Below are 11,605 nucleotides of genomic sequence, written 5' to 3' on the forward strand. Positions count from 1 at the left end.
TTAAATGTTTATCTTTTTCATCTATAGACCCATTCCATCTTAAGGAACCATTCGCTCACCTGCAGACCAGAGGACCAATCAAAGTGGGGCTCCAGATGACATGGACTACCTGCTACAGGACGGTCAGTCTTTGAACCATAGGCCTACGTATGGTTCTTGACTCAATGGCTGTAATCTGAACATCAATTAATGAATTAATTCATTAATTAATCTTCAACTATCATTAAGCCACATTCAACCAACTAACATTCAATTTGAATCTTTTTTCTTTTCATTTAAAGTCTGTCAGTTCAACTAATTTGATCACTTTAACGCTTATTTGTTTATCTTTAGACATCACAAGCGTCTGAAACACTCTGCTGACTATGTTAAATGGTACTGTATAAACTGTTTAATTATTCTCATACTGTTTTACAAGTTGAATGTTCAATGACGGTGTGTCCTCTTAACTTGTCACTTTGTTTTAGGAGTCATGTACAGTTTGGACAGACAGATGTGGTCAATTGGATCTTCACCAAAATCTGGTAATTATTCCAAAATAGAAAAGAACTGCTGTATGCATGACTTGTAGCTAGTGTGCTAAACATGGAACACCACTGGCTCAGTCTTTTAAGCAATGTTATGAATGTTCCAGATTTCAGTAATATGCAGAAATGAATGGATATTCTGTTAAATATGTTTTATGCAAATGTTTTACCCTGTCTGTAGCACTTTGAGATAACATGTTAAGTGCATTATTATTATTCTTAGTAGTAGTAGTAGTAGTAGTAGTAGTAGTAGTAGTAGTAGTAGTAGTAGTAGTAGTAGTAGTAGTAGTAGTAGTAGTAGTAGTAGTAGTAGTAGTAGTAGTAGTAGCAATAGTAGTAGTAGTAGTAGTAGTATTAGTAGTAGTAGTACAATTTTGTATCTGTTGTCTGAAAGCTACTTGCATTCATTTAAAATAAATTATGACATATCTTTTCTAATAAACAAACTAATAAATAAAAACATTTGGAGGTAAGAGGTTAACACCATGAATGTATTGTGCCCATAGAAGAAGAAGAAGAAGAAGAATTGCTATAGCATATTATCGTCAATAGGCCTATTCCATGGTTGGGTTTTCCCTACATTCATTCAAAAATAAATCAGCTCTAAAGCACAAACAGACTGTCCAGTGAAGAGCTAGAATCAAAACAGGGACCAAAGCATGGATGGGTTTAGTCTTAGAACCAACCTCCAACCGTACCTCGTAGCTACAAATTGCAAACTGTTAATAAAGTATTCCATCAATCAAAAAACCATCACAGGCATTAGGCCAGTGGTTCTCAAACTTTGTCAAGGACCCCTGAATTAATGTGTATTTAGCCACAGACTCCCATCTGCCAAGGACCCCATACAAGATTTGCGGTGTTGAAAACGTCCAAAATAATATACATGTATATTCAAACAATATTCAAACAAGATTTTTTTTAAAATAGCTGATCTATATAGGGCCATAGGAGTCCCCGGACCCCACTTTGAGAACCCCTGCATTAGACCACGGACCACCATAACTCTGAGAGTGTACAAATGGAACCAAATGGGCCCATAAGGGTCCATTTGGTTCCATTTGAACACTCTCAAAGTTACAGCCACAAAAGGGTCCATTTGGTTCCTAACTATCCATCCTTTGTCTGGGGACCCCCTGGAAGCCCCTCAAGGACCCCTGTGGGTCCCCGGACCTCACTTTGAGAACCACCGCATTAGGCTGCCCGCGTGTAGCCTAACCTAATTTACCCTTGCTGTAATTGTATGCTTTTGCCAACAGATGGTGCTCTTGTCCAAATGATGTACGCCTACCCATGAATCACATTCAGCCATACGTTTTAAGAAGGCAGGCAGGCCTAACCAATCTTGTCAGTTTACCTCTAAACGGTCAGATCTCAATAAAAAAGAATTACAGGTAGGTTAGTGGATACTACTCACAATTATTCTAGATTATAAAAGGAGAATAGTTAATGTGACTGTTACTAAATATACTGGTCGCATTGTGTGGAGGCTGTCAAAAAGCCATTTGACTACAACGGTGTAAAAGTGTTTAATTTGTTTGCCATTGCAGATTGATTTGGAGTTCTCCATTCTCTATTAATAATTAGCCTATTGCTTTATCACGGCATAATGATGAGGAAACGGTGTTTTCTTGTAGGAAATATGCCACGGTGACTCTGACCAGGTCTCATGACTTTTAACAACCGTCTTTTTGTTCACAACTTCGGCTGGAACAGACCAGGGCAACGACACATCTATCTGCTCTGCTACTGTATAATGCAGTGGTTCTCAACCTGTGGGTCAGGACCCCCAGGGTCCCATATTTTTTTTTAAATCGGGGGGGGGTTACTTATTGGGGTCCCCAGATGACAGTAAAGTCAAAATTTAAGGACTAAGCTATACCTAATGTGTTAAAAAAAAAATAATGAATAAATAAATACCATTACTGCATCAAAGGTAAATAAAACTTTTCAAACATTGTCCAAATTGTCAAATAATATAAGAGAGGCAAAAACATTTTTTATTGCTGATCTACAAGCTCACAATGCCTTGCAAGGGAGGCCTTGTGAGCTTGTAGATCCGCTATTTTCACAATATGTATCTGTGGAACAGACTGAGTCACTCTCAAACTAAATGCCTCAACTCCTACAATTCCAAGTGCTTGCCAGGGTGGGGGGTCCCCAAATATGATTATTTTGGGGGGTCACGGCTCACGGCCTGAAAAGGTTGAGAACCATTGGTATAATGGTATATCATAGTGTCAAGGTTAGAATCAGATACCTTGCTTATTAAGCTATTTTTTATTTCAATCTGGAAATGTGCGCAGTCCATGGGCCAGTATTCAAAATCATAAATTATATGCTTCCAATAAAATAGCATTGCATTATGTTTGATGGCTTTCAAAATCTGAATAAAGATTTAGTGGATAATTGATTACCATTGGTTTTCACTTTTTGTATATTTATTGTCTGAACTGAAATTTACACAAAACACAAGGCAATAAATTAACACACCTGATGGAAATATAAATTGTCCTTAAAATATTATAAAGAACATATGATTAGACGTTTAATTGTATCTAAACCAATGGGCTATTAGGTGTGACTTATTTACCAAAGATCTGTCTACAGTGAGTCATTTGATTAATTACGTCAGTGAGTGAGTGGGTAATTGAATGCAATTGTTTTTACATTTGTATAATTTTTTGTCACAAACTTCTTCCAACTTTTTTTCACGGCAAATTTGAGTTGAACAGTTTAACCAAGTATAAAGTAAACTGTATGTAAATTGATTGCGAGATTCTAATGAATCATCATGTTCAATTGAAACGATGGGTTTAAAATGACAGACTATTTGGTGACTGCTACATGGGCCACAGAAAATGTGCCAGTCATTTTATGTCGTGATTATATATATATATATATATATATATATATATATATATATATATATATATATATATATATATATATATATATATATATATATATATATATATATATATATATATATATATATATATACATACATATATATATATATACATATACATATATATATATATATATATATATATATATATATATATATATATATATATATATATATATATATATACACACACACACACACACATACACACATACACACACAGTAGCTAACTATGGGGAGATTTTCCAGTTAAGAAAGACGTTGTAGAACATGATCCCAGAATGAGACAATTAAATAATCCATTAGGAGGATGTAAACATAATGCATATAGATATGCCTACATAAAATTGACAGAGAATATTTCCGTTTGTGGGGGCAGGGGCTGGGGGCGGGGGGCGGGGGGGGGGGGTGATATACACCACTTTACTTTAAACAGATGATGCAGACAAAAAATGTGAATCTCATTTTTTTAAATCAACATTATTTTTTCGCCCTTATCAAATGGGCAACAAGGTGCATTTTCTGGAGCCTTTCAGATGCTAAGGTGGTCATATTTCATTCTTACAACGTCCTCACATCTCCATAAAATATGAACGCTGTGGCTGCATGGCTACTACAGCACTCAATTTGATGACGTCTGGTGCCAAGCGCTTCCCTTGGACTTTAGTTTGGCCATAATACGGCAGACTGGACCAGTGGTTCTCAACCTTCTCAGGCCGCGACCCCCCAAAATAATCATATTTGAACTGGGGACCCCCACCCTGACAAGCACTTGGGATGTAGGAGTTGAGGCATTACATTTTGTTTGACTGGGTTCCACAGATAATATTGTGAAAATAGCAGATCTACAAGCTCACAACACCTCATGTTGCGACTTTCACAATTTTTGCCTCTTTTTTTATTATTTGACAATTTGGCCAATGTTTGACCAGTTTATATATTATAGTTTGTTGATTACTTTTGATGCATTAATGGTCTTTTTCTTTTCTTTCTTTTGAGGAATTAAAAAGGTTTTAAAAGTCCTTAAATTGTCACTTCACTGTCATCTGGAGACCCCCCCCCCCCCCCCCTCCACCCCCGTGAAATCATGTGTGGACCCCGACCCACAGGTTGAGAACCACTGCCCACTAGGCTATACCACGATAAACGAGGAGAGCGATTATTTCACTCTTTTAAAAAAAATTAAACTGTCATGGATTTATTTTTCCTCTAGCCTAATGAACAAAGCTTAGTTTTAATCAGATGCGTGACGTGGATTTGCTTTTTATCCGATTATTTCTATCAGATCGCTGCTGCAGAGGAATAATATATCAATAGACTACACAGTCTAATAAAAATGTAGCAGACGAGAAAAAAAAGTGTAAGCAATTGCCCTTCCAATTATTTTATGAGGCCGCACGCCCTAACAAAATCCACAGAATATGGTCATCATATAGGCTATTCCAACAACTTGTTCAAAAGTTGTCGTAAGTCGTCCGAGGTATATGCTATATAGCCTAGAAGATATAAGGAAAGAAGGAGCCAAATACGTCTAATACTATCAATATTGTAAGAATTTTGACATATCGTTTTAAAAGTAGTAATTCTATGGTGCAGCCTACTAATTCCTCATATTTAGGCTATACAGTCGTCTCCACTAAATAACCTAACGGTAATAGGGTTGGTGTTCTTTGAAATGCGCAATCTTATCTGTTGTTATCTCCAACAATCTCCATCAATTTGCTGGAAACAATGCTATCATCCTTCACCCTGCCTGTGTGGGTATCGAGTTTAATATACTTACATTGTCAGCGGTAATGGGCTATAATGTAAATATATCTTTTTGTCAGATCTTGAAACAATGATTTCTAGCGGTATGCGACGCATCATTAATAGCAGCACAATACGATCTTAATAGAGTGTGTCTTTTGTCCGAGGGACGCACATGCAAAGCGGTCGCCTCTATGCCCTCCAATCAGGGCGCCGCTTCACTCAACGTTATCCAATGGGAGATATGCAGCCTGCAGGTGGCTGCACTGTTATCAGTGCATCCTGCTTCACTCACACCACAGCGCCAGTCAATTTACCAAGAAAGCCGACCCTTATGGTCACCATCAAAAGCACTAAAAAGCATCATCAGATCGTCCGACTTCCGAGTGGATTCCTGCTGTGGACGCACTCACACGGAGACACTTTTTGATCGAACGCAACACTTCCCAAGAGAGAAGTTTTCCCTGCGGTTTTTCTCTCAACTTCAGCATTTCAAGTGCGCTATACTTTCACGGGATATTTGAAGAAACAAACGGCGAAGTGGTCTGTAGCGAGATTATATTTGTTTTTTATTTCATTTTTATTTTTTCTTGTTTTGTTTTGTTTTTTCTTCTCGCAAGATTGGTGCAGGTCCATGCACACCAATGTTAGCGGTTGGGCAGATGGACGCTAACCGGCAGAGTGCTTTCGTCCTGGGCAGCACGCCGCTGGCAGCGTTGCACAACATGACCGAGATGAAGACGTCCCTGTTCCCCTACACGCTGCAGCAGAATCCCGCGGGCTTCAAGGCGCCGTCCTTCACCAACTTAAACTCGCAACTAAACGCACAATTGTCGCAGCTCCCTCTCGGGACCCCGCATGGAATTAGCGACATCTTGGGGAGACCGATCACGCACGCCGGCCAGCTCCTCTCGGGCTTCCCCAGGATAAACGGCCTGGCCGCCGCCACCGCCGCGGGGATGTACTTCAACCCGGCGGCCGTGTCGCGGTATACCCCCAAACCCCTCACAGAGCTGCCGGGCAGGGCGCCCATTTTCTGGCCGGGAGTAATGCAAAGTTCTCCGTGGAGAGATCCGAGGATGTCCTGTCCATGTAAGTGTTGTTGTTCACTGTTCTGTTCTGTTCTGTTCTGTTCTGTTCTGTTCTGTTCTGTTCTCTTCTCTCTCTCTGTGTCTGTCTGTCTCGATCACTGGTTCCCAAACTTTTTAGCTCAAAACCCAAAAGAGAAATGAGATGTTTGCCCCAGGACCCCAAACTAGTGAAAATAGCAGATCTACAAGCTCACAACAAAGCTATGTTCTCTATTCTTAAACATTTGTTTTCTAATTTAGGGAATTTCTCCCTAAATTAGGGAGACATTCCATAAATTATATTTTTTTGTGGACATCTTTAGAAAATCTTTTAAAATAATACTAATTAATGACAACATTTAGGAAACAAAAAATAAAGGGATATTTACTCGTGACCCACACAAATCGGTCCACGACCCACAATTGGGTCCCTAACCACGGTTTGGGAACCACTTGTCCAGATGCGAGCCGGCCTGGGTTGTTGTGTCTTGTATTGTGCAATGTTTGGGGGGAAAAAACAAGATTTGTGATAGATTACTTTTTTCTTGTTTTGTGTGTTGTTGACAGGCAAATAGCTTTGCATTGTTGTGGTGGTTGCAGTTTGAATTCAATATGCAATAACCTATAGGGCAGGCTATAGGGGAGGGCGGGGTAGGTTGTGACCCTTTTGCTTTTTACTCGATTACTAAATAAATACTTGCTCAATTATGACAAAAATCTTAAAGTTAATAACTTGGATCTGTCTGTGAACTGTTGGTCGTGTTTATTTTAATTAAATCCACAGTTTCACTCTTAAAATGGTGAGCGCCTACGTCTGAAACTTTTGGAAAACTCAGACAACACCGTGTGTGTTTCCTTATGTTTCCATAAGGTTACCGACGACATTAACACCACGAACTTCTACTTAAGCTGCTGTCTAAAGTGCTAATTGTTTACATGTAGCCCATAATAACCATTCTGTGTCTTATTTCTATAGCTCAAGGAAACATAATGCTGGACAAGGACGGCAAGAAGAAGCATTCTAGGCCCACGTTCTCAGGGCAGCAGATCTTTGCACTGGAGAAAACTTTTGAGCAGACAAAATACCTGGCCGGTCCAGAGAGAGCCCGACTGGCCTACTCTTTAGGAATGACCGAGAGTCAAGTCAAGGTACTGTTGTGTTACTAATGTTTTATTTAGTAGTTTTATTATTGTAGCACAGTAGTTTTATTTGAAACGACTCTACTGTCATTATTTTTATTTTACACTCTTATATTTAGACAACCCCAAACAAGACATTATTATGATTATGATTAATTATGATGATGATGTTTTTTATTATTATTATTATTATTATTAATGATGATGGTTTTATTATTATTTATATTACTATTATTATCAATTATGATGATGATGTTTTTTATTATTATCAATTATGATCATGATGAATTTTATTATTATTAATGATATTAATTATGATGATGTTTTTTATTGCTGTTATTATTATTACTATTATTATTATTATTATTATTATTATTACACTTATTATTATTATTATTATTCCTATACAGTAAAATCTTCAGTATTCATTTAATTCCGAGAGTGTAGCCTACACAATTAAATTAACACTCTTTCAGTGTAGCCTATTCACAATATAGTGTCATTGCACTGGTTGCATTTTTCAAGTTTATTCAGAGTGGGATAACTTGCTACATTACTTGCTTTAGTGATATAATATTGGACCTGTTGTCCCAACAACAACACATCTAACAAGCTCTCTCTCTTTCTGTCCATTTTATTCTAACAGGTGTGGTTTCAGAACCGACGGACCAAGTGGCGCAAGAGGCACGCAGCGGAGATGGCCACGGCCAAGAAGAAGCACGACTCCGAGACGGAGAAGATGAAGGAGAGCTCGGACAACGAGGACGACGACGAGTACAACAAGCCGCTGGACCCCAACTCCGACGACGAGAAAATCACGAGACTCCTAAAAAAGCACAAGGCCACGAACTTGGGCCTGATGGTCAGTCCGTGCAGCAACAGCTCGGACACGTTGTGATGACCTTTATGAACTTTACAGACTCCTCTGACCGTGCTTCTAAAGCTTAACTTAACCAGGGTATCATTTTGTCCTAAAGGCGAGACAAGGCGCTGATGATGATGATGATGATGGTGGGAGAGGAATGAATGGTTTGTGTTGTAGCCTAAAGACGAAAAAAAATAATAATGTAAGTGAGATGTATATATATTTTTTACTGAGTAAGTTATGGGATACAGGATAAGTGGGCACTAGGGACATCTGGGCACCTCGATGTAAAATTGGCTATTTTGTCAAAAATGTAAAAAAACATATATATATATATTTGAAAAGTGGTCTTAAGTAATGTAAAGTATACATGATGTGAACATGCACGGTACATCATTATCAATACTTAATTTATCCTTCAACTTCTTGTTGATGCCAAAACATTACTTTTGTAGAAACATATAATTGTCAAAATGTTTAAGCATGTTCTAATCATGTGTACTTTACATTACTTAAGACCATTTTTCATATATATGTATATATATATTTTTTAAGATATTTTGGACAAAATAGCCAATTTTACATCGAGGTGCCCAGATGTCCCTAGTGCCCACCTATCCTGTTACCAAGTTATGTTGTTCAACCAATGTAAAACAAGACGTGGCAGCCCTTCCTTCCCGCAATCCTGACGCGCTTAATATGCCCTTTCTCTCTCGATATACTGCTTAATTTTTTGTTATTATTGCAGAATAATGTTGCCCAATTTCTCCTCGACGTTTTACAGTTCTAAATTCAAATACCGGCACACATTGTATATATAGATGCAAAATGTTGTAAATAGTACTGTAAAAAGCTTGTTTTAACGACATCATACCACACAATTATTTTCTTTAGGCCTATAATTCATTTGAAGGACTTTATGTTTTACCTCATCAGACCGAAATAGAAAAAACTGGACCATCGTTTGAAAAAAGAGTATTATTGCTTCCGTCCAAGGATATAGGAAGAAAAAAAACCTTTGTATTATGAATAAATTATTTAACAAGCCTTTTTGTTTTTTTGTATTATGGGTTTTTGTTTGAATGTATAGGGTTTCTGTAAATCAAAGGCGGTCAGTTTATCGCCACCAACTGAATTGTATTTCCAGTCTACAAGTATACTGCCCTGCCAAGGCAGAGTGCAGTAACTACGAAAACAAAAATCACTGAAAAATGGGTTTAAAAGTGATTCAACTGGTCAGCCAAATGAGATATCGGCATATAAGTGATATTACACTAATTGTACATCTGTTCTTGAGGTCATTGCTTATCCCCCAACACCACAAAGGCTAATTTGACCTTTAGGATACCCAAATAAGTCGGTGTGTCCAAAAACGTAGTTACTGCTCTTTGGCTTGGCAGGGCAGTATAGGCCCACACATCGCAATTTAGTTGAGCCTCAAGGGTGAAGGAGACAAGGAGTCCTGTCGTTTTAGAGAGCTTTGGACCATGAAAGGAATCTTATTTTGGAAATCAACAGCTTTTCACGGATATATTGGATACAGGATAGGTGGGCACTGCAGGGACATCTGGGCACCTCGATGTAAAATTGGCTATTTTGTACAAAATGTTAAAACATTTGAAAAATGGTCTTAAGTAATGTAAAGTAGCCTATAGCCACGTGTACATGCGCAGTACATCATTATCAGACTTAATTTTATCCTTCAACTTCTTGTTTATGCCCCAAAATGATTGGATATACACGCTTTTAAGCAATTTGTAGCAATTGTAGAAATATTAGACCTTAATTGTCGAATGTTTAACCATGATCTAGTCACGTATACTTTACATTACAGGCCCACTTAAGACCATTTCATTTTTTAATTTTTATTTTACATTTTGGACAAAATAGCCAATTTTTCAACGAGGTGCCCAGATGTCCCTATAGTGCCCACCTATCCTGTTACCCTTTTCACATGAAGCTTGTGTTTTAGTTTAGGCCATTGGCTTTATTGCTAAAAATTGTCAGCTTATCATGTTAGAATTTAAAGTAGGCATATTAGATATTATCTAACCATAGTAATACATTTTCTCCCAAATAAGTTACATCTGGCTAGTTCAAAGCATTTGTTTAAAGGCAATATTTTGTGATAATGGATTATTAGAAGTTTTAACACAAGCCATGTGAAACACACCTGCTCACTCACGCTCCTTTAACTGTGGGAGAAAAGAGTGCGCCCCCTATGTCGCTCACATGGAACTGTAGATGTGGAACTAAGTATAACCCTATGCCAGTGGTTCTCAAAGTGTGGTCCGGGGACCCCCTGGGCTCCTTGGAGGGGTACTAGGGGTCCCCCGGTAAAATTAGTTAATGTAGTGTCACAATCATTTTAACCACTTTAACCATATTGTATAGTTTGGCTATTCAAAAATATTTATATTTTTGAGAAATCTTGAAAATGTGTGAAATGTATATATCTAAAAAAAAATGTCAAACTCAAATCTTTTCTTCTGGAGGTCCCTGGCACAAAATAATTTTAAGATGGGGGTCCGCAGCCAAATAGTGCATATAATTTTGGGGGTCCTTCAGATGATTTTTTTTTTTGAGAACCACTGATGTATAACACTATACCATCAATTTAACATTAGACATTAGTCTAATACATCGTTGTTCTAGCTAGTTCAGAGATTTAACATTTTTAAATGAAATCATATTGCAACTATAGCTACAGTAGGCTATAACGCATTGACACATATTCGTGTCTAAAACACTATCATTTAGGGGCTCTTGATGTAGGAAATATGATAAATTAAACCTTGATAAAGGATGAAAAATATTTTCAACATTTTCGAAGTACAATACCCCACCCATCCCATATGCTTTAAATTCAAGTGTCTTCGAAATGTAGGTTCGGTCCAACTTTAAGCAGTTAACAAATCAAAAGTAGCCGAGATGTAGGCATTTTGTTGCTAGATGATGAAGTGAGTGATGAGTGCACTTTAGCTCAAGACCCAAAAGAGAGATGAGATGTTTGCCCTGGACCCAAACGATGCAATGCTTAATTGTGAGCTTGTAGATCTGCTATTTTCACTACTTCTTAAACATTTGTTTTCTAATGTATGGGTTTTCTTAGATCTTTATTTATTTATTCAAAAACCATTGAATTTGTTTTTAATTCATGACATTTTTAGCATTTTGGGGGGATTTTCTTTTTTCATATTTTGAAATGGTAATAATTAAATCAAAATGTAGGAAACAAAAAAAAAAGTTGTTTCTAGATGATGCAGTGAGTGAAGTGGACGTTAGGTTTTCGGAGAACATTTGACAAACATGATGATGCAGATAAACACTCCTAAACCATTCT

The 11,605-nt window shown here is 37.5% G+C and overlaps 1 protein-coding gene across 1 annotated transcript; it reads left to right on the top strand.

Moving 5' to 3' along the window:
• Nucleotides 1-5,744: 5,744 nt before the first annotated feature.
• nkx6.2 (NK6 homeobox 2) lies at nt 5,745-8,295 on the top strand (the record flags this gene model as incomplete). Its single annotated transcript, XM_084076410.1, has 3 exons — nt 5,745-6,279; nt 7,234-7,406; nt 8,044-8,295. The coding sequence occupies exons 1-3, from the start codon at nt 5,832-5,834 to the stop codon at nt 8,293-8,295; spliced, it is 873 nt and encodes a 290-aa protein (XP_083932536.1). The 5' UTR covers nt 5,745-5,831.
• Nucleotides 8,296-11,605: the final 3,310 nt, after the last annotated feature.

This window comes from Gymnoscopelus microlampas (assembly GCF_963454915.1).
Source record: "Gymnoscopelus microlampas genome assembly, chromosome: 13".
Taxonomy (NCBI): domain Eukaryota; kingdom Metazoa; phylum Chordata; class Actinopteri; order Myctophiformes; family Myctophidae; genus Gymnoscopelus; species Gymnoscopelus microlampas.